Source organism: Bos javanicus, chromosome 7 (assembly GCF_032452875.1).
Source record: "Bos javanicus breed banteng chromosome 7, ARS-OSU_banteng_1.0, whole genome shotgun sequence".
Lineage (NCBI taxonomy): Eukaryota > Metazoa > Chordata > Mammalia > Artiodactyla > Bovidae > Bos > Bos javanicus.
In genome coordinates, this window is record NC_083874.1 from 65,639,919 (window position 1) to 65,663,177 (window position 23,259).

The window sequence follows — 23,259 nt, forward strand, 5'->3', positions numbered from 1 at the left end:
CTCCAGGGGATCTTCCCAATTCAGGGATCAGACCTGGGTCTCCTGCATTGCAAGCAGATTCTTTACCATCTGAGCCACCAGGGAAGCCCCTATGTATAACTTAACATTCTTGGATGCCTGAAAACTTTTGTAAAAAAAATGTTGAGGGAAAACAAAAGCAAATGTTTTCCTGAAAAAAAAAAAAAAACAAAAAAAAAACTTCAGTTGTATTCACAGGTCAGATGGGCTGAACCATCACTATCACCTGAAAAAATGTTTTAAAAATAAAATTCTGAGTTCTAAGCCCCAGTCTCAGAGTCAGAATCTTAAAGATGCTTCCCAGTCTTACTATGATAAACATCTGGGTCTATGAACTCAAAATGAACTCACTAACATTTTGGTCAATGGGTTAAATAAAGATCATCTATTTCTTACTTGTTGGAGTAGGTGTCGTACAATCCCACTTTTCCATCATCAGTTCCAAAAGCTAAGCAGCCTTCCTTGGTCGGGTGCCAGCACAGCTACAAAGAAATATGAAGAAAGGGGCACTGTTAAGGGATTCATTAGGTTATACTTTATTGTTCAACTGAAAAAATTTCTTGCTCTTGGTGTCTTCTAATTTTAAAAGTAACAAATTCTCATTATTTAAAAGAGAAATAGTATTAAAAATAAAGTCACTTGTAATTTCACTATCCAAAACACCCCACTGTGAGCTCTGTATCTTTCTAGAAATTTTTTGTGAGTAAACTTCATATATAATTAAAAAACAAAAATAGGATCAAATGTTTAAATGATGTGCGTGATAGATTGTTGGGTGGGGAGTAAAAGATTCCAGAACAATTTAGAAAATATGGTTCTATTATTAATTAACAAAGCTTGGAAAGATACATCAACAGTGGTTCTTTGGATTATGGACGCGGGAGAATAGACTCAAGGGTGGAAAAGAAAACATTTTTGCTTTCCTCACTTCTGTACTGTGGGTTTTTTTAGAATCACAAACATTATTATTCCCCATGTGGTTATATTATAATTTAATGTACCTCCTATGAATGCACACACATCCAGGTTATTTTAAATTTCCTACTATTAGAAAACAGGGTGACTTAATTTTATAAAACAAAGCTAAATTTCTGAATTAGGAGGTAATGCGTTTGGTTAGGGAGGGTCCCTGTGCTTTCCCAGTTTCAAATTGCATCAAAAATACTCTTGAAGTATAAATTCCCTATAGAGTTCATTTGTGTGAATAGGTATTCTCTAAGAGAGAATTAGTTATTTGATAACAGTGTATGGCAAGTTCAAAGAACGCATCCTTACCGCTGTAACCTTGGACTTGACACCTTGCCAAAAATGTTTCACATCATAGTTGTTCTTTATGGAGAGTGTATTCCATACGCGGATCATGCCATCCCCGACGCCTATCGCTAAGCAGCCTGTGTCCACAGGAGAGAAAGCCAGACTGTAGGCAAACCCACCGAGGGAAGGCAGGCTCCAGCAGCACTCCAGAGTGGCCATGTCCCAACATTTTACCTGAAAAGGTTAAGGGTTAGGGTCTTAATGAAGATCAGAGAAACAGGAAAAACAATCATTTCAGACAGAATGGGCTCAATGAGTGCAGCAGGAGAATGTAACTTAACTATTCCAGTAGAAATTAGAAAAAAAAAAAGCAGTAAACTGTAGAGCTCAAAGGGATCTTGGAATACATTTATTCCCTAAGATGCCAAGTGAATTTGAAGGCACACAATAAACTAGAACTCAGGCTTCCTGTTTCCCAGAGTCCAGTGGCCTTTCCACAGTATTATAGCATCGATAATCTCATTTGGTAAACTCAAAAAAAAAAAAAAGAAAAAAGATGACGATGGTCTCAGGACAGTGAAGAATCACAGTTTATCTCAAAAAGCAAAATACGTTATCATATCCATTGGAAGAGGAGTGCTAAGTTTTTAATCTTCACTTGTTTATTTATTAACACAGTGACTTGGGAGAAAACAAAGTCTATCAAACAAGCTTTGATTACTGAAAAACAGTGAGGTTACTTAGATAAAGCCAATTCTCTCTTACAGAGACTCTGCCAAGAGCAGATGATTCTGCTACCTAAACTATATAGACAAGGATATTTTAAAGCTAAACCATAATGACCTCTCACATCCTTCCATGCACACATCTCTTCCTTATCGTATCTGCTTTAACAAAAAGACATCTTGGTTGTTCCTCCCCTTCCCTTTACTTCTCTACTGCTCATGTATTTAATGCTAGTCAGAAATAGTAACTTTGAAATTGGAACCTGGGGGTGAGGTGAGGTGTGAGAACTGATGATAGTTTGAAAAAGTCCTCTAATCCTATCTAAGTCATAAATCACCAATATACAGTATTGAATGCAAAATAAGCTGTTCTTACATCTCTGTCCATTGATATGGAAAGCAGCAGCTGTTTGTCATCTTCAGTTTGCAGAGGACATAAATTAAACACAATCCTTGAATGATTTTGCCCTTCTGATGAACCACTAAAGAGGGTATATTTCCGTCTCCAAGACTGAGTGAGATCCCACAGCAGCAGTTCACCTCTGTGAAGAAAAACAAGTAGCAGTTCTCTTTCATGAGCAATCTGAAAACAAGTGGTTTTGGGCCAGAGTGTGGGCCCTCAGCTGCAAAATACTTTCTGTTCATTGTTCCTTTAAGGAGGGACAAATTACATATTCTAAAACAGATGCAAAACCAAAAGAAATTATTGCCTATGGTGAGGAGAACCAAGCAGAGAAGACATAGGTGGAAAGGGAGCTCTGGAGTTCGCTGGTGGTCTAGTAGTTAGGACTCTGCTTTCGCTGTAGTTGCCTGATTTGGTCAGGGAACTGAGATCCTGCAAGCTACATGGTGTGGCTAAAATTTTTAAAAAGGAGCTTTATTATATCCTTTCATTCTTTTTGAACCATGCAAATGTTCTAGACTACCTTCTGAACAGATTTTCCTAATAGCTTTAATTATAAAATGCCACCATAATTTGCATAACCACAAAGGCTTTAAGATATATGTCTGCTTTGGAGCAGGGTGGGTAGTAGCATCACTACTAACACTTTGGGAGATTCCTATATGCTCTACCTGTATTACCTCATTTAAAAGCAGGGACCTTGTCTGTTAAATTCACTTGTCATCGCAAGCAACTAGAAACAGGTGCTCGATAAATTTTGCTTAACGAATGGTCATAATCATCCTGAGAGAAAGGAAACACTATAACCGCCCCTTTATTCATGTGAAGTCACTGAAGCTCAGAAAAGTGAAGGATCTTGCTTATGAATAGCCGATAAGTAATAGACTGATTCTGAAATCTGCCTGACTTCAGAGTCCACACTTAACAAGCAGGCTGTACTTATTTGATCTTTTCATAACTCTTTTTAGACAGCACAGGTATTAATTCCATGACTTTTCCATTACAAATGGCCCATCATAATACAATGGGCCATTATTATATATTAATATAATGGGCCTCTTAGCCACTGCTGTCTACATCTTCTGTGTCTAGAAAGAGAAGCCTAGGAATTCCTGAGACCAGAGAGGAAAACAAAATGTGTTAGAGAGCATGACCAAAAAAAAAAACTTACCCAAAACAGCTGGATACCAGCTGAGTTGGCTGATCCTTGGGCCAATGGAGTGTCAACCAAAGGCGCTCTTTAACAGTTGGGTCTACACCCCCTCCTCTTCTTTTAAGAAAGGGCAGTTTCAAAGTCATCACCCCTGCAGATTACAAGAAGTTCCATGGACAGTCAAGACACACACTCAGGATAATAAGACAGTAAAAACGCCTTTTTTTTTTTTTTTTTTTAGTAAAAAAGCTTTTACTGGATTGATAGAAGTTATATCACAAGGGAAATGTCAAATATTAGTCTTACCTCGGCCTCTAGAGCAGCTCCAGATCCGAATGGTCTGGTCTTTGCTCCCAGTGGCTAAGTAGCAGCCTTTTGTTACTGGAGTTTGTGTTATAACTTTCCCATTGGGCATTTCAGATTCTTCTAGGATAGAGATGGTAATTTTGTTTTTAATTTGCATTAAAAATGCACTCATTAAAGCAAAAACTAGTTTGCAAGGGTTCCTGTAACTATCATTTTCATAGATTTGATCTGTAAAATCTAGTTTTAAATGTAATTCAAATGACACTATTCTACCCACTTGGTTCTTTGGGTCTAAAGAGTACTGAACCCTCTTAAATCATCTCTACCTGAATTTTCCTCTTGATTTATGGATAAACAGTCTTCACCCGACAGGGGACACCAGGCTATGGAATGGATCTCATCATCGTGGCCTCGAAGCCTGTGCATAACTTCTCCTTTCTTGCTGATGTCAATTATAACCACTATGCCATCCTTGTAGCTAAAAAACAAGGTTAGAAATATTGCTAAAAAATACAGACTGTCTTTCTAGGAAACTTTTGGCTCAGGAGTTATTGTGCATTTCTACAAGTTAAGTGCATTGAGGGGAGGGAGGAAAGAGAGCAAGGAATAATTTTGTTGTGTCCTTTTTCCGAAGTATACTTATTTCATATTTTGATCAAATGGCCAAATTCCTGATACTATGTTATACTATGCATGTTGCCCAGCATGAAGGTCGACAGCAGAGCATGCTTGTGCTCGAGGGAAACGTGAAAGAAAAGTAGTCCTGAAAGGGGCCAGCAATCCCCCTAACTGGAAATGAATTTGTCCTAATACACTAAAAATATCTTTTTACTTTTACAAGTGATCTTACTTTTCTAACAAAAGCTGCAGAATTCTAACCTGTAGATCTGGGTATTTCAAGACTCATTTTTTTTTTAATTTAGAAGAAATTGAGAAATTCTAATAGTTTTTTTCTTTAAATGATGAAGTATTTCAGACACAATAAAGAAATATCTACTCTCTAGCTTAAGGGGAAAAAAAAAAAACAACTTTGCAGTACAGTTGAAATCCTCTGTATATCTCATCCCAATCAAAATTTTCTCCCTGTCTTCCACAGAGGTAAACTGCTATTCCTGAATCTTGTGTTACATCAGTTCTAGACTTCCTTTGTATATATATATATTCCTAAATAAGATACAAAATTACTTTGTACATTTAAAAGCTTCATATAAATGGTAACATGTTGTTTATTTTTCTGTAGCTTGCTTTTTCCCACTCATTCTTTTTGTGAGTCATCCATGTTGACACATGTAACTCTAGTCCCTGATCAGTCATTTATACTATTGCATAGTATTCCAGTGTATGAATATACTTCAAGTTTAGTTACTCATTTTCCTTTTGAAAGGCTCTCACTTTTTTTTTTTACTGTTACAAACATAAAATGCTATTAATAATCTTATTATTATAAGATTTTAAAATATATAATAATCTTAATAATCTTATCACACACTTATGACAGTTTCAGGTTTGATGTCTAGTAACAGAACTGCCAGAATGTTGGTCACATTTTTGCTTTACTAGAAAGTGCAAAATTGGTCTCCATAGTGGGCATACCTGTTTTCCTATACACTAGATAATCCTACAGCTCTACTTCTCTCTTTATTAAAAAAATATTTTTTCCCAATTACAACTTTATTAAAAAAAATAAAATCATAGAATATATCAAATCTTTGAAGATACAGACTTTGAAAACCATCAAGTTATGTAACCTAACAACAGACATGTGATCAAGCTATTTTGTAATTTCAATCAAGACTTCAGGGACTAATCACTGTTTTGAAGAGCATTTAGTAACAAATCATTTTGATTCAATCCTGTTTGACTGTTTGAAAGACTCACCTCTTCTTGTGAATTTCTGCTCATCTTTCAATGTCAGTTTGATTTACCCTTCTCTGACCCCTGCCTACCACCCTTTCTGCTCTGTCTCTTGGACCCTCACCACAACGCTCCCATTTCATGGAGACCTCCGATCACAGACCCTTCCCATTTTCAGTGTTACTCATGCACACCTGTCTTCCTGTTCATCCCTGCATGCAGAGCAGATTCATGATCCATCATTATAATCACTCCTTAAATAAAATCCTTATCTCCTTTGTTCCCCCTTTTTCTCAGGGGTATTTACTCCACAAAACCCCAAACCTGATTGAATCCAACCACCTCCTTTCTCAATCAGTTTGAGTAGTTTACTTAAAATTCACGATCATGATCCTCGGCTTGACACTCAACCAGGACCACGGGACCTGCAATTCCCATCAGAAAGTTCATTTTCCTGTTCTCTGAGATGACTCTTCATACCTTCTTCCTGCATCCAGCTCCTGCCCCACTCTGAACTTGACTTGTGCCTCACAAAAAATCAGAAGCCATCAGATTGAAACACCCTTCTCTTCCAAGCAGATCTGTGAAACTACTTACACCTATTTCCACATTCTCAGCTGGTTCCTTTTACTTGTGTCTGGAGCCAATTCCCTCTTGACTTCTCATTATCACTCCTGTATTCATCACTGTTCACCCCTGCAACAGACTCCCCCTCTTCTGCCTCATTTCCATCAGCATAGAAACATGCCTTTGTTATCTTCCATTTAATGCTCCCTTGACCCCCATATACCTCCTCTGGCTTCATGTCTACATACACATTGTTGCAACAGAGTTTGTGGAAAAGTTGTCTCCATGTGTATCTATCTACCCCACCTCCAAGTGTCTTGAATTCTCTCCTGTTGGACTTTCTCCTCTTAGATGCTTATGCTTATGTCTCATCTTTAAACTAGACAGAATGGACATCTTTGAGAGAGAAGTAAATGGAGCAGTAAGGGAGAGAGGACTGCCTACTGAGGCAGCTCATGTGAAGACAACCTTGATGATCACAGGGGAGACGGATCCCAATGCCACACTGCTTTCCCAATTGAGTGGAAGAGCTGAGAATCAGAGCAGAGCTGAGTCATTTGAGCCTATGGGAATAAATGTTATTAATATAACCAAGGGTAAGTACAGAGGAGTAAAAGGTGAAAGAGGACATTTCTGACATTTGGAGATTCACTGAAGAAGTCAGGTATGAAGAATAAGGAAAGTACAGTATCACAGAAACCAGGGAAACAAAAATACAGTGAGGAGCTGAAGGTCACAGGAATAATGATACTAGGGGTGCAGGGAGAGTGGTTAATACCTGTAAATTGTTTCCTGTGAGGAATAAAGGGATAGGAGAAGGTAAAGAAAATACAAAATAATATCATAAAAATAAATTATTAGTGCAGATGGCACAGTACTCACCCAATGGCTACTAAATCTTCATGATGAGGCGAGCAAGTAAGACAGAAAATTGTCCTAGGTTCTATAAAGAGGTGCTGGCTGTCATTTCTGTTAAGCCAGTAACAGAAAACTACTCCTTTTTCATCTCCAGATACTATCAGATCCTTTACTCGAGGAGACCAATGCAATGCTGATATTGTATGCTTTAAAACAAAGGAAAGATATATTTGCTTCTCATTTGTTATTGCTTAATTTTCACTTAGTTTTTAATCTGTATAATGCTAGGCATATTATAGGTACTTAATAAATACTGTTAGGACCACCCATATAGCAATATTATATTATAATCAAATGATAGGAGAATTCAGGCTAAGAATGATTAAATTTTTTTCTTCCTTTGTAGATTAATGCAAAATTCTTCCTAAGATTAACTGAGTTCTTTTCTCTATTTTCTAGGCAGGTATATCAATTAACCATCTAGTTTCAAAATAAGTTTCACTCACAGTTTATATCAGGAGTCTTTTTCGTGTAAAGAGCCAGAGAGTAAATATGTTAGATTGTGTGGGCCATACTGTCTCTGTTTTAACTCTCAATCCTGCCATTGTAGCCTGCAAGTGGCAGGAGTTAAAATTGTAGGCAATACTAAAATGAACGGCTGTGACTGCATCCCAGTGAAACAATTTGCAAAAGCAGGCAGCAGTGCAGTTTGTTGACCTCTGATTTATATGTATTTCCTTCCAAAAAATTTTTGAAGTACCTTTACAATATATACCTTCTGATCTAATGAACAAACACAATTATAAAAGTTACCTTATCTATATATTATATCAATTTTATTATACATTTAATGTTTAATATATATTTATAATAATGTTTCTGTATTTTTAAAATTATAAAAGTTAACTTAGCACAGAGGAGCTAGCAAAACTATACTTGAAGCAGGAGAACTCTGACACAGATACATATTCATAGTCTGAGAAACCAGTAAGTCATGGTACCTGATGGAGTGCATGTTCCGTCACAACTGTTTTTGTCCCTACATCCCAGATTTTCACAGTCCCATCATCGGAGCTGGTGGCGCAGAGGTTGTATTGACCCGGGTGATGACAAAACGTGAAGCCAGACACCTTTTCCGTGTGTCCCACCAACTCGCCTATGACTTCAAGCAAAACCAGGCTGCAGGTTAAAGAGCTATCTAAGATTCCTGCCAGCATCTTTACTGTTGTTGGTGATTGCGGCCTCACTTATTCCATGGAATAACAAAAATATCCAGAAACCCACAATTAGAAACCTCAAGTGCAGATATTGGCTTTGCCATCTGACTTCAGACAAGTCGTTTTATCTCCTTGGGACTCAGTTTTTTTAACTGTAAAATACGTTCATATCGCTTGATGTGCCTAGTTCTCAGGCTGAGGAGCAGCTCCAATGAATGTAAAAAGGATTTGTATTTAGATCTGGCTATAAGTCTTTAGGAAGTATCTGGCATGCCGTATCCCAAGGCATAACCAAAACCTAGCTGGAGCCTGGAAGCATTCGGCTCAAGTCATTTATCTTACAGAAGTGAGTATCATATATTTGCAGAATCTCGCTTAGGGCCTGGAGCTGTAGAAAGCAAGGCCTAGGCGTTATAAATACCTGGAAAGACACACGGATAACTTTTTAGTTAGCGGATGCACGCTGAGAGAGCCAGGAGGCGGGACCGCTCAGCCACAGCGTGGTGTAGAGCTCAGTCTTGGAGACCCGGACACAACTCAGTTTAGACGACTATGAACAGACCCTTCTCTCTGCCCGAGCCTCAGTTTCCCCATCTATGGCGGGGTGGGGTGGCTAGAAACGCCCTCCTGGCGCCCTCGGGGAACGCAGTTAGTGCAGGTAGGTTGGGGTCAAGAGGTGGGGACTTACCTCGAAATGGGGGCGTCCCTGGGATCGCGTCCGCGCCCGGGCCCACGCGGACAAGGAAGACCGAAGTCCGCGCCGCGAAGCCGAAGAGGCCCCCGGGCACGGCATCGCTGCATCGGGAGCAGTACCAGTTAGGGGAGGGCGGCAACGTGCGCGGTTCCTGTCCCATAATCACCGGCAACCAGGGGTGAAGGAAGCAACCACCGGGGCAGACCGTTCGTAGCCCCACGCTGGATCCGGGGAGGGGGCGGGGTTAACTCGGAGCCCGCCGCTACGGCGCGCGCGAAGGTCCAGACCTCACGGCGCGCTCGACTCCTGCCGCCTCGAACCTGGGAGAGGCGGGGCCCCGGGTTGCTGTCGGCTTCCCAGCTCCTCCTGGAGGGTCTGGTTCGGCTGGAGCCTAGTTAGCCAGAGGTTGTGCTGTGTGCTTAGTCGCTCAGTCGTGTCCGACTCCTTGCAACCCCGTGGAGTGTGCAGCCCGCCAGGCTCCTCTGTCCATGGAAATCTCCAGGCAAGAATACTGGAGTGAGTTGTCAAGCCCCCCTCCAGGGGATCTTCCCAACTCAGGAATCCAACCCAGGTTTCTCCATTGCAGGCGGATTCTTTACCGTCTGAGCCACCGAGGAAGCCCAGCCCAGAGGTTAGGTATTCTCATTAACGACAGCAAAGAAAGTTAATTAAGAGGTTAGACTGATGGAGTCACCTCCCCGCCCTGCTAGTTTATTCTCTGCCGTGCTAGCTCTGGAGAGGCTTTAAAAGTATCTACAAGAAGCCAACTAAGAAAAAGGTAAAAATTCTAATCAGAAATCAAAAACAAGGGTTTTTGTAACTGGGTGGAAATTCTAGCTCTGGGTTTTGATACTCAAGGAGAAGCAGAATAGAGTAACCCTCTTTTGATGTGATTAAGTACCAACTCTATGAAGGAACAGTGTTAAATGCTGTGGAGAAAAAAGAACCAGTTTCCTTCCACCTCAAACAGCCTAAAATGCTCCGTTTATGCACTTATTCTTCTTTGTATTGCTTGTTTGCATTGGGTATCTTCAACTCTTGAATATGTAGCAAAGGAAACCTGAACTATCTATGCTACTGAAAAGAAATTTTATATGTATATATATAACTTACTTATTTGGATGTGGGAAGGAACACTAAACTTTGGTGGCACTGAAGCCTAGATGGTTTTTAGCCACTGTTGTTTTTACCAGTTATTATCTGAGAGATTTTGGCCTATCATAAATCTTTTCCCCCTCGATTGACCCCTGTTTTTGCCAGTTATTATGTGAGAGACTTTAACCTATTATAAATCTTTTTCCCTAGGTTGACCACTGTTTTTACCAGTTATTATCTCAGGGACTTTAACCTGTCATAAATCTTTTTTCTCAGCTGAAGAAGTAAGATCATGATCCAGATCTTGTTGGGTTGGATCTAGCTGTGAGGAGTACATGAGATTTAGTGAAATGCCTGCTGGCTATGTATAGTAGCTAGTGCCTGCTGAACATCAACTCTTAACTCTTGGAGGTAAACCTGAAGATTAGCATCATACTTAGTATTGGAACCGTTTGTTCCTTCTTTTTATTTATTTATTGAAGTGTAGTGGATTTACAATAGTAATTTCAAGTGTATAACAGTGATTAACAATTTTTGAAGATTAACTCCATGATCTTCACGACCCAGATAATCATGATCATGTGATCACTGACCTAGAGCCAGACATCCTGGAATGTGAAGTCAAGTGGGGCTTAGGAAGCATCACTACGAACAAAGCTAGTGGAGGTGAGGGAATTCCAGTTGAGCTATTTCAAATCCTAAAAGATGATCCTGTGGAAGTGTTGCACTCAATATGCCAGCAAATTTGGAAAACTCAGCAGTGGCCACAGGACTGGAAAAGGTCAGTTTTCATTCCAATCCCTAATAAAGGCAATGCTAAAGAATGCTCAAACTACTGCACAATTGTACTCATCTCACATGCTAGTAATGTTCAAAATTCTCTAAGCCAGGCTTCAACAATATGTGAACTGTGAACTTCCAGATGTTCAATCTGGTTTTAGAAAAGGGGAACAGAGATCAAATTGCCAACATCTGCTGGATTATCGAAAAAGCAAGAGAGTTCCAGAAAAGCATCTATTTCTGCTTTATTGACTATGCCAATGCCTTTGACTGTGTGGATCACAATAAACTGTGGAAAATTCTTCAAGAGATGGGAATACCAGACCACCTGACCTGCCTCTTGAGAAACCTATATGCAGGTCAGGAAGCAACAGTTAGAACTGGACATGGAACAACAGACTGGTTCCAAATAGGAAAAGGAGTACGTCAAGGCTGTATATTGTCTCCCTGCTTATTGAACTTCTATGCAGAGTACATCATGAGAAACACTGGGCTGGATGAAGCACAAGCTGGAATCAAGATTGCTGGGAGAAATATCAATAACCTCAGATATGCAGATGACACAACCCTTGTGGCAGAAAGTGAAGAAGAACAGTAGAGTCTCTTGATGAAAGTGAAAGAGGAGAGTGAAAAAGTTGGCCTAAAGCTCAACATTCAGAAAACTAAGATCATGGCATCTGGTCCCATCACTTCATGGCAAAGAGATGGAGAAACAGTGGAAACAGTGGCAGACTTTTTTTTTTTTTTTTGCAGACTTTTATTTTATTTTTTTCACTGCAGCCATGAAATTAAAAGATGCTTACTCCTTGGAAGAAAAGTCATGACCAACCTAGACAGCATATTGAAAAGCAGAGACATTATTTTGCTAACAAAGTCCATCTAGTGAAAGCTATGGTTTTTCCAGTAGTCACCTATGGATGTGAGAGTTGGACTATAAAGAAAGCTGAGGGCCGAAGAATTGATGCTTTTGAACTGTGGTGTTGTAGAAGACTCTTGAGAGTCCCTTGGACTGCAAGGAGATCCAACCAGTCCATCCTAAAGGAAATCAGTCCTAAATATTTATTGGAAGGACTGATGCTGAAGCTGAAATTCCAATATTTTGGCCACCTGATGTGAAGAGCTGACTCCTTGGAAAAGACCCTGATGCTGGGAAAGATTGAAGGCGGGAGGAGAAAGGGACAGCCGACAGAGGATGAGATAATGCGATAGTTGGATGGCATCACTGACTCAATGGACATGAGTTTGAGTAAACTCCAGGAGTTGGTGATGAACAGGGAGGCCTGGCCTGCTGCAGTCCATGGGGTCGCAAAGAGTCAGACACGACTGAACTGAACTGAAAGTTATTATAAAATATTGGCCATATTGCCTGTGCTGTACAATATATCCTTGTGGCTTATTTTATACATAGTGGGCTTCCCTGGTGGCTCAGACAGTAAAGAATTTGTCTGCAATGCAGGAGACCTGGGTTCGATCCCTGGGTTTAGAAGACCCCATGGAGAAGGGAATGGCAACCCACTCCAGTGTTCTTGCCTGGAGAATTCCATGGACAGGGGAACCTGGCAGGCTACAGTCCATGGGGTCGCAAAGAGTCAGATACCACTGAGTGACTAGCATCTTGATACTTTGAGTTCTTTAAAAGAACTTTCATACAATGTCTAGTGGTCTTTACAAGCCTGTGCCCTAGTGATACTTATTTTTGTTTTGAGAAAACTGAAGTCCTCCCAGGTTAGTTGGCTTGGTTCACGGTCTGTTTTCCTAATCCCTTTAGACCATTTGTGACGCTTACTCCTTGGAAGGAAAGTTATGACCAACCTAGATAGCATATTCAAAAGCAGAGACATTACTTTGCCAACAAAGGTTCGTCTAGTCAGGCTATGGTTTTTCCTGTGGTCATATATAGATGTGAGAGTTGGACTGTGAAGAAGGCTGAGCGCCGAAGAATTGATGCTTTTGAACTGTGGTGTTGGAGAAGACTCTTGAGGGTCCCTTGACTGCAAGGAGATCCAACCAGTCCATTCTGAAGGAGATCAGCCCTGGGATTTCTTTGGGAGGAATGATGCTAAAGCTGAAACTCCAGTACTTTGGCCACCTCATGCGAAGACTTGACTCCTTAGAAAAGACTCTGATGCTGGGAGGGATTGGGGGCAAGAGGAGAAGGAGACGCCAGAGGATGAGATGGCTGGATGGCATCACTGACTCGATGGACGTGCGTCTCAGTGAACTCCGGGAGTTGGTGATGGACAGGGAGGCCTGGCGTGCTGCGATTCATGGGGTCGCAAAGAGTCGGACACGACTGAGCGACTGAACTGAACTGAACTGAGGCTTCGCAGTTTTTCTGGATCCTGACAAATTTTCGGAAACTCGCTCGAGTTTGGCCCTTATTGAGTAATCCATTCCGAAGCAAGGCTGACGGGACTCCGCCTTAAGCACCAGCCTGTTGACGGTTTCCAAGACAGCACCACGAAAGCAGGTGCGGCTGGGTATCGCGATAAGAAGCGGGGGTGGGGGAGGGGACCAAAAAAAAAAAACCCAACAAAACCCCGGGAGTTGCGCATGCGTTTTGCGCACACGGCGTTCTGAACTCAGAGGCTTCCGTAGACGGAGGGAGAAAGATGGCGGCGGTTATACTGGAACGTTTGGGTAAGATTTCTTGATCGTTAAGTGGTGGAAGAAAGGAGTGAAGTGGGAATTTGAATTAACGACTTGTGTTGATATTGCAGGTGCGTTATGGGTGCAGAATCTCAGGGGGAAGCTGGCCTTGGGGTAAGTCTGTCGCCTCGGAGTTGCGGAAGGGTCCCGGCCTCAGTCCAGTTCAGTTCAGTCGCTCAGTCCTGTCCGACTCTTTGCGACCCCGTGGACTGCAGCACGCCTGTCTATCACCAACTCCCGGAGCTTACTCAAACTCATGTCCATTGAGTCTGTGATGCCATCCAACCATCTCATCCTCTGAGAGCTTAAGTGCCAGGCTCTGCTTTATGCCCTGAGGCTGGCGAACGGTACACCAGAATCTCAGCTTTGCCACCCCGTTTTTTATTACCCCCGTACTGCATACTCCTGCGGGGACCAGGATTATCAGTGACCGAAGGGACGTTTTAAATGCCTTTTCTGGACACTTCCTAGATTCTCCCACCAAGTTGGGAGCATACTATTCTAGTTATCTATCTGCCTATACGGGCAGTGATTGTATTGTAGACAGCTGCAGTTTACATCGTGTCTGACGTGTTAAAATCTATGCGCATTATCTCATTCTTACAGCGTCCTACATAGTGTAGGTACTGCTATACCCATTTTTTCAGACGAGGAAATTGAAGCCCCCCAGTGTAAAATAGGGACCTGTGCCCAAGGTCCCACAGTTACAGAATTTTGAAGCTTTATACTGTATTTTCTAGAGGATTCTTTCACCTCAAGACAAAGCGTTCCTTAAGGTTGCTGCTGCTGTTAAGGTTAGGGAATGAACTTTAGTCAGTACTGGTAAGAGGCTTTCTCTGCCCGCTTCTCATTTCCTTCTAATTTAGTACAGCTATGTGGAGGTTGATAATCTGATTGTAAATTTTCTGATTGATGTATTTGTTAACATTAATTTTGGTTTAATTCATAGGTTTTGGAGACATCTGATAAGTTGTGAATCCACATTTTAACTGTTTGATTTTGGAAAAGTTAACTTATTTTTCCTAAGCTTCAGTTCTGTGATATGAGAGGATTATTAATGCCTTTTTAATAGATTTTAAAATTAGGATTAAATGAAATAATGTTTATAAAGTGTTTTATGCAGTGCATGACGTATAATAATCCCACCCTAAATCTTAGCTGCCATTAGTGTTTTTATCATTATAAACTATTATTGAGTTCCTATTATATCTAGCTTTGCTTTAGGTTCTTTGCTTAAGGGATGAAGAGGTGCCTAAAGAAGAAAAAAAGAAGTACTGGTACTTCAGGATTTGTCTTCATTTGATTTTGTAGATTATCTTCCATCACTCTACCCTCAGTCATGCTGATTCACTTACTTTTTCTGTTTATGCTGTGCCTTTACATATTTCTTGGCTTTTTCATGCTGTGCCCTCACTTTCTGTTAGTAACGGCAGCCCTCAAAGCCCTTCTCCATTTCTTCTGACAATGCACTTCTCTGGGAGAAAGGGTGCTGCTCCAGTTGGTCAGATTGAGAACAAATGTGAAGATACGTTTTTCTGTTAGTAAAGGCAATGGGAAAATCTTCAAAACAAAACAAAACAATCCAGCAGTGTTCATTATTCAAATCCCTGTTTAAATGTTTCCCTTTCATGATCTCACTAAAAATGAAAGAAATGGGGAGTTTCTTGGTGGCCTAGCAGTTAAGAATCCACGCTCCCATTGCAGGGGACCCAGGTTCGATTCCTGGTCAGGGAACTAGGTCCCACATGTCAAAACTAAAAGATCTCGCGTGCTGCAATGAATATCCCACATGCTGCAACTAAGACCCAGTGCAGCCAAATAAATAAAAAATAAATATTAAAAAAAAATGAAATCAGTTTCTTCTTTATTTTAGCATGTGTTTCTTAAATAATGGCTTCATATATATATATCTTTGTCCTTTCCTACCTTGTATATCCTGGACAGTTAGGGATGGTTCTTGTTTCACTTTGTAGCTCCAGGGTAGGGTCTTGCACAAAGTGAATGTTTTGTTTATTCTGATTGATTTAAATTGTCCCACATTGACTTGTATTGGGAACCTCTGAGCAAGTAACTAAAGCACTTTGGCTTCAGTCTTTTCATCTGTGTGATACAGGAAGGTTGGATTTTGCTAGGTAACTCTTTCTAGTTTTGAAGTCACATAATTTAGGAATCTGCATTTTGGACTTTATAGTGGGGAAATGACCACATGAAAACGAAATAGAAAAGGTATAACTGATAATAATCCAGTGGTTGGAAACCCCATTGCATACCAAATGCCAGACAGATAATAGAAATGAACTATAGAGACGTGGTTGTAAAGAGTGGTAGGGCTGGTGGCAGTCAGTTGAGTGCATTTCCTCCTGTAAAGACTCTGAACTGGATTTAAAAATGTTGCTCATCAAATACTTTTCTATAGGTTATATTTGGTAGCAGATGGACAATTTCCAGCCTTTAAATTTTAAGTCTCCCATTTTAGTGATGCATGCATTTGGGAAATTTTGTGACTTACTGAAGGTTACATGGCAAATCTAGGATCTAAACAAAAAATTCTCTGGCTTAAAATAGTGCTGTATCACACATGGGAGGGACAAGAGTGATGAACCCCTAAGGGGTTTATCAGGGGAGTCCTTCTGGAAGAAGTGACGTTAAAATTTAAAGAGTGAAGAGTATGGTTTGGTGTTTTAAAAATAGAAGAGCCGGTGTAAAAGTTTGAAGGCACTAATTACTAAGGTGTACATATGTTAAAATTCTCCACAAGAAAATCAAGTTGGAAATACTATGAATCAGCAATTTGGTGGAAGAATGATGCATTGTGACAGATTTGAGAAACACTGGACTTCAGGCGATAGAACTGGATATCAGGTTCTGTCAGGCACAAGTGCTGTAGCCTCGGGTCATTTGCTTAACTTCTCTGAGATTCAGTTTCAGTTTTTCCTCATATCAAAGAATGAGGATAATATTTAACTTCAAGGATGGTTGTGAGAATTAAGAGACTTAATACGTAAAGTGTCTTATAGTGCATGGCACTGTGAAAATGTGTTGGAGATGATACTGCTGTGAAGTTGTTTGAGAGGAATCATATTTAATGCTAGAATCAATCAGTGGGTACTCAACACTCTTAGATGAGGTTATCTACTTCATCCATCAGCCCTACTTTTTTTTAATTCTTTTTTTCCCCTCTTTTTTATTTTTTTAATTATTAAAGTATGATAACACATTTACAGGAGACTTGGAAAATACAGAACAGAGTTGCCTATAGTTCCACTATTTATTACAGTTATTTTTTAAGTAGATAAATTAACAGTTTTACTTGGAGCTTCAATATCAAATGCTCAAAAATTAATAGAATGAATATACAGAAAAGTAGAAGGATATAGTAGACCTGAAAAGAACCATAAATCAATTCAACGTAATTAAGACTTATACAATTTTCACACAACAGTAGGATAAAAATTCTATTCAAGTTCCCATAGACTAGGAGACACTGGATCATATTCAGGGACATAAAACAAGGTGCAAATATTTTATGGTCTAAAGGTGTTGAAATCATACAGAGTCTGTTCTCATCACTGTGGAATTATGTTAGAAATCAATATCAAAAGATATTTGAAAATAACGCACATGTTTTCAAGTGCACCTTTACCTAGAGAAATTATCTCTCGTTTTTAATGTATCTATGCTGTCAGTGTTCTGATAGCTATGACCAGCAGATATGGCTACCATGTCGACTTGTGCTCTTTTAATTAATCTTAACCTATGACCTGAGGGAGTTGCGATTCCTTGCCCTTTAGGTCAGTGATTCTTAAATTTGAGTCACAGGCTTCTTTGAGAGTCTGATGAAAGCCACAAAACATGTTCCCAGAAAAATGCATATAGTATTCATAGTTTGACTTGTAATTTCCTCATCCTTGGTGTAGGAATCTTTGCATTGGGACATGATAACCAAACAAAAGCACAATAATGGTACACAGTTATGTATGTAACTACACAGTGATGATTGGTGGTATGGGCAGTGGCCCTTGTGCTAATGGATGAAATATTTCCCTTTAAATTTTGAAAAATTTAAATTCTGTAGGAAAGTTAATATTACAATGTCCTTCAGCTGTACTCATCAGCTGAACTCATAATTTTAGCTCTCTATAAATATATATGCTTTTTTCCCCCCTCAATCATTTGAAAGTAAATTGTATACACTATGGTACTTACTCCTAATCAATTCAGGTTGTGTTTCCGAAAAGTGACAAAGGTCCCATGAACCACAAACTATGATTGAAATGGTACAGTTTAATTACCTTTTATTTCAGAGAAGGCAATGGCACCCCACTCCAGTACTCTTGCCTGGAAAATCCCATGGACGGAGGAGCCTGGTGGGCTGCAGTCCATGCGGTCGCGAAGAGCTGGACACGACTGAGCGACTTCACTTTCACTTTTCACTTTCATGCATTGGAGAAGGAAATGGCAACCCACTCCCGTGTTCTTGCCTGGAGAATCCCAGGGACGGGGGAGCCTGGTGGGCTGCCGTCTTATCGGGTCGCACAGAGTTGGACACGACTGAAGCGACTTAGCAGCAGCAGCAGCATTTTAATGTTTTAGTTAAAAGGAGTCAAATAGAAGTCAAGTGTGTGCTTGCATTTACTTTTGAAAAAAGAAAAATTGACCATTATTTGAGGCTTGTCCATGGTTCTGGCTTATAGCTCCCAAAACCTTTGGAATTTCCTGAGCCATAGATTTGGGAGCTTCTTTTGTCATCATCTTTCGTGTTTCATCTCAGTTTATGACTTCAGAGGCATAAAGTGAAATGGGTCTCTTGTTATTCCTGACAAGCCCCTTTCCACAGGGTTTTTATTAATGAGGTGAGTTTGGGAAGGCACTGAAGACGGGGTGGTGGTTGCCAGGGGAATCAAGCATGAATGGAGGGGTGGGACTTTCAGTTGTACCACTTCCTGGTATCCAGGGATGGGGGAAGGAGTGGAGGTTGAATCAGTTACCAATGGCCAGTGAATGAGTTAATCCTGCCTATGTAATGAGGCCTCCATAAGAAGACAAAAGGGGGTTCAATCTTTTGTAAAAAGTCATTAATCTAGTGATTAAGTAGGTTTCCTGAATCTTATAAGCTGCTTTAGCAAACCCAAAAAGGGGGTCATGAGAACCTTTTGATTTATATAGGCAGTTGGTCAGAAGCACAGGTAGCAACTTGGGCTTGTAATTGGTATCTGAAGTGGATGGTGGTTTTATGGGAGAAGGCCTTAATCTGCTATCCCCAGGTAGAGGGTGTCAGAATTGAATTGTAGGACTCCCAACTGATGTGAGTGTTGCTTGGTGGTGGTGTGAGGAACCCCCCCCCCCCCCCCCCCCAGAGTTGGAATCGTTGAGTAGTCAGATCCCTTTTACCAGAGATACTTAAATCATTCTGGGTGAGAGTTGTCCACTGGGTTTTACAACACAGATATCTTCAATGACTTTAATAAAGCAGTGTTGGTGTCACGATTGGAGAGGGTGATTAAGGGTGAATGGTAGGGCTGGAATGAGAGACAAGGAATTTAGGTAACTCATTCAAGGAGTTTTGCTTGAGTAGTTCGAGGAAGTTGGTTGGGGACAGTTTGTTTTGATAGATACTAGAATATATTTGTTTGCTGATGGGAATGTTCCAATAGAGAAGAAAAATTGATGATTTAAAGGGGGAAGAAAGAATTGTGGGAGCAGTGCTCTTGAGTAGGTGAGAAGGAATGGGATCTAGGGAGCAGGGGATGATATTGCTCCTGGTTAGTGCATAGACTTGAATTATAGTAGTAAGTGAAGGTATAGTCGTAAGTGTGTATGGATACGGATGCTGGTACGTATGTAGATTAGGTGGTGGGAGCTTGTAGATGTTCTCTTCTGATTGTTTATCTCAGTGAAGAAGCACAGTTATCAGCTGAGACTAAGGATGAGGGAGGAGATACTGGAGGTTTAATTAGCAAGGAAGAGATATGAAGTTTGAAGATATGAAGATACCAAGACCAACGTTGGTTTCACTTTTTTTTGTTGCTAAATTCCTGTTTCCTTGATTGCTTGTCCTTGATTTTCACACAGTAAAATTATATTGAGTTATGAGAATATACAGGGCTTCCCCAGTTGCTCAGCAGTAAAGAAACTGCCTGTAACGCAGGAGATGCAGATTGGATCCCTGGGTCAGGAAGATCCCCTGGAGGCGGGCGTGGGAACCCACTCCAGTATTTTTGCCTGGAGAATCCCATGAACTGAGGAGCCTGGTGGGCTACAGTCCATAGGGTCTCAAAGAGACATGACTGAAGTGACTTAGCATGCAGGCATGCCTGAGAATATATGTGTGTATATATATATATATATATCACTTCAGCCCTTTTAGATTTTAATTGAGTCAGGAGAGAGTATGTTCTTTTATTCAGTCTCAAGTGTGGAATTAATTTGATGTTCTCTGAAGTAAATTTGGAACAAAGAATTTTTTTTACCTTGTTGCATCTAATAACGTGATTCTCCTAAGATTGAGCTGGAGGCCAGTATTATCTTCACTTGGGACTTAGGTATACCTTGTATTAAATTTCTAAATAAACTTTGAGTAACAAAGAGGAAGTATTCATTCTGTCAAATTGTGACTTTATAAAGTTTCAGATACTCTTATTTGATTTAACTCTTAATCCTAAAATTTGGCTTGGATCTGCTACTTTTCAATGCTGAACTACTTTTCAATGCCAAATGACTATGGGCAGGATTTGAAAAGTGCTACTTAAACTTAATCCTTCAGTACTGGTAGATATAAAACACCAGAATGATGAGAGTAGGGAAATTCGTATGGTAGTTCCAGCATACCATCCACTTTCTGCTTGAGTTCTGGCAGTCTCACTGTACTGTGGGAACCTGTGTGTATGTTTTGTGTACGAACACTCTAGACTGGTAGTTCATGCCTACCTTCCTTCACTGAAGTTACAGAGATAACAGTGAAGGTAAAGGGATGTGGGTTTCCTAGTAAATGAAAAGATAGAGTAAATATCAGTAGTGATGTATGAATTTCAAAGTGATAAAAGGTGATCCTGGTTGCCTTTCAGTTTTGTTTGTTTTTTAAATAGAAGCCAAGCCATTCATATTTCTGAAATCCTGCTGTTAGGCATGAGATTAGAGAAGATTAAGGTTCAGAGATACCCTGGAGATGAAGTACACCAATTCCTCTTATCATAGATAAAAAAAATTGCCTAACTTAGGGCTCATGAATCACAGCTTCATAGAAACAAATTTGACCATGATTATAAACATGAGAGGAGGTTTGAAATTGTGTAATGTGAAGTTTGCAGTTCAAAGTGTTTTTTTTTTTTTTTAAATCTGCAAAGTGTTTATTTATTTACTTATTGAGAACAGAAGAGATGAATTGTTCAGAGGGCCTAATTAAAAATTAATACTAGGTACTGGTGTATATCATGTGCTAGACTTTGTGGGGTGTTGTATGTTAATTATGTATCTACTGCCAACAGAATGAAGTAGGTATTGTTCTTCTCATTCTAAAAGTAATAATATCTGAAATTTATTGAGCCTCATTAATGTGTCAGATTAAATATTTTACTTAAAGTATCTCATTTGAGCTCCTTAAGAAGCCTATGGGCTTCCCTGGTAGCTCAGCTGGTGCAGAATCTGTCTGCAATGCAGGAGACCTTGGTTCGATTCCTAGATCAGGAGGATCCCATGGAAAAGGGATAGGCTACCCACTCCAGTATTCTTGGGCTTCCCTTGTGACTCAGCTGGTAAAGAATCTGCCTGCTGTGTGGGAGACCTGAGTTCAATCCCAGGGTTGGGAAGATCCCCTGGAGAAGGGAATAGGCTACCCACTCCAGTATTCTGGCCAGGATAGTTCCATGGACTGTACAGTCAATGGGATTGCAAAGAGTTGGACACGACTGAGTGACTTTCCATTTCAGGAAGCCTATGAGGGGGGACTTCCCTGGCAGTCCAGTAGTTAAGACTCTGTGCTTCCACTGCAGGGGCTGTGGGTTCAACACCTGGTTGGGGAACTAAGATGCCACATGCTGCACAGTGCAGCCAAAACAAAGCCTATGAGATAATTATTATTACTCATTTACTGATGAGAAAACTGAGGCCTCGAAAGTTATGTCACTTCCCCAAGGCCGTTCACCTAGGATTAGAGGTAGGATTTAGATCCAGGTCTGCTGGATTCTATAGTCTGCCCTCATCACCTGGCTTATAATTTTATTAGAAAATTCTGTCCTCTAACGTCATGTGTCCTAGTTTTGTGCTTTTCAGTTAAAATAGTGGAACCTAAAGGTGGATGGCAAAGGTACAGATTTTGTTAGGTTCGATGGCACTGATCAGTGAACTTGAGGTAGAGTAGGAGAAATGAGCCACTAGAAGAATACATTTTTAAAATTCTTTAGCCTGAATTGTTTGAGAATTAAAAGCAAAGACTTTACCAAGTGTCTAATCTAATTGCATATATTGTGTGAGAGTCTGCCAGTGTACAACTTTGAATATTTAAGTGTAGATTAATTTTCACTCAGTATGAATGTGCCAGATACTGTCCTTGGTGCTGAAATACAAAGGATGTCAGACGTGCCCTTGAGATGCTTAAATTGATACACTTACTGCAGGAACTCATTGTTTTGCAGTCATCTTATTAATAGTTCAGGAGTAGTCCAACTCATTGTTGTACAGCTGGCAAGAACAAAGTATTAATATTAAGGCGGGGGGGTGGGCGGCGGTTTGGTTGTCTCAAACAAGGAATCAGGTTCACGTTGAGGTGCTCAATGCTTCACATTGAGGTGACATTTGAGCTGGGACTTAAAACAGGACATGCATTTCATTCAGGAGATAAGGAAGAGAGAACAATGTGAGCAAAAGTGTAAAGATATAAAAGTATGTGGCTTGTACAGGGAACAATGAATGTCTGTGCCTTAAGGTAAATAAGCTACGATGGTCAGCTTGGGGTTAGAGTATGAGAGGCCTTCTATGTCTTATTAAGGAGCTTGGACTATATTCTGAGCAGCAGGGAAGCACCAAAGTTTGTTGTTATTTGAATATATCCAGATGCAAGGAAAAGTAGACAATATGGTGATCCCACATGAACCCATCATCCAACTCCAGCACTATTAACTCATGGCCTTTCTTGTTTTTTCTTTGGCCCTTGCTCTCCCCCATCATATTTTGAAACAAATCCCAGATAGTTTATTATTTCATCAATAAATATTTCACCGTGTATCTTATTTAAAAGTATTGAATGTCCAGTGTTCAAATTTCCAGTGGTTAAATAACTTTTATACTTTTAAAGTTATAGTAGTCCACACTTAAAGAAATTCCTTGAGCATTTCTTATTTCTTGTAAGGTCAGTTTAGTGATGAGGAACCCCTTTAGCTTTTGCTTGTCTAGAAAACTCTCTCCTTCAGTTCTTTTTTTTTTTTCTCTTGAAGCAATTGTCTACATATATGTATTTCAGTTTTTTTCTTTGCTTTTATTTTTAATCGGAGGACAGCTGCTTTACAATATTGTGTTGGCTGCTGCCATACAACAAAGTGAATCAGTCATAAGTATACATATATCCACTCCCTCACCACCCACCACCCCCATCCCACCCCTCTAGGTTGTCAGAGGACCTTGTTGAGCTCCCTGTGTGACGCAGCAACTTTCCATTAGCTTTTCTACATATGATAATGTATATATTTCATTGC

General features: G+C 40.2%; 2 protein-coding genes across 8 annotated transcripts in view; one reads left to right on the plus strand and one right to left on the minus strand.

The window, feature by feature from the left end:
• Positions 1 to 9,311, minus strand: part of GEMIN5 (gem nuclear organelle associated protein 5) — a 43,759-nt gene extending 34,448 nt beyond the window's left edge. For 2 of the 5 annotated variants that reach the window (XM_061424134.1, XM_061424132.1), the window contains exons 1-9: positions 9,044 to 9,310; positions 8,140 to 8,300; positions 7,163 to 7,344; positions 4,186 to 4,337; positions 3,860 to 3,976; positions 3,572 to 3,704; positions 2,374 to 2,539; positions 1,294 to 1,506; positions 415 to 500 (exon numbers count right to left, since the gene is read on the minus strand). In XM_061424134.1, coding sequence (XP_061280118.1) covers positions 415 to 500; positions 1,294 to 1,506; positions 2,374 to 2,539; positions 3,572 to 3,704; positions 3,860 to 3,976; positions 4,186 to 4,337; positions 7,163 to 7,344; positions 8,140 to 8,300; positions 9,044 to 9,209 — 1,376 coding nt within the window. In that variant the 5' untranslated portion in view covers positions 9,210 to 9,310. Of the gene's footprint in view, positions 1 to 414; positions 501 to 1,293; positions 1,507 to 2,373; positions 2,540 to 3,571; positions 3,705 to 3,859; positions 3,980 to 4,185; positions 4,338 to 7,162; positions 7,345 to 8,139; positions 8,301 to 9,043 lie in introns of all 5 variants that reach the window. The other 3 variants (XM_061424131.1, XM_061424130.1, XM_061424133.1) reach the window with 2 other exon arrangements.
• Positions 9,312 to 13,463: 4,152 nt separating this feature from the next.
• The window catches only part of MRPL22 (mitochondrial ribosomal protein L22), a 35,526-nt gene continuing 25,730 nt past the window's right edge, over positions 13,464 to 23,259 (plus strand). The window contains exons 1-2 of one of the 3 annotated variants that reach the window (XM_061424143.1): positions 13,464 to 13,564; positions 13,645 to 13,687. In XM_061424143.1, the coding sequence (XP_061280127.1) occupies positions 13,537 to 13,564; positions 13,645 to 13,687 (71 nt within the window). In that variant the 5' untranslated portion in view covers positions 13,464 to 13,536. The remainder of the gene's footprint in view (positions 13,565 to 13,644; positions 13,688 to 23,259) is intronic. The other 2 variants (XM_061424142.1, XM_061424144.1) reach the window with 2 other exon arrangements.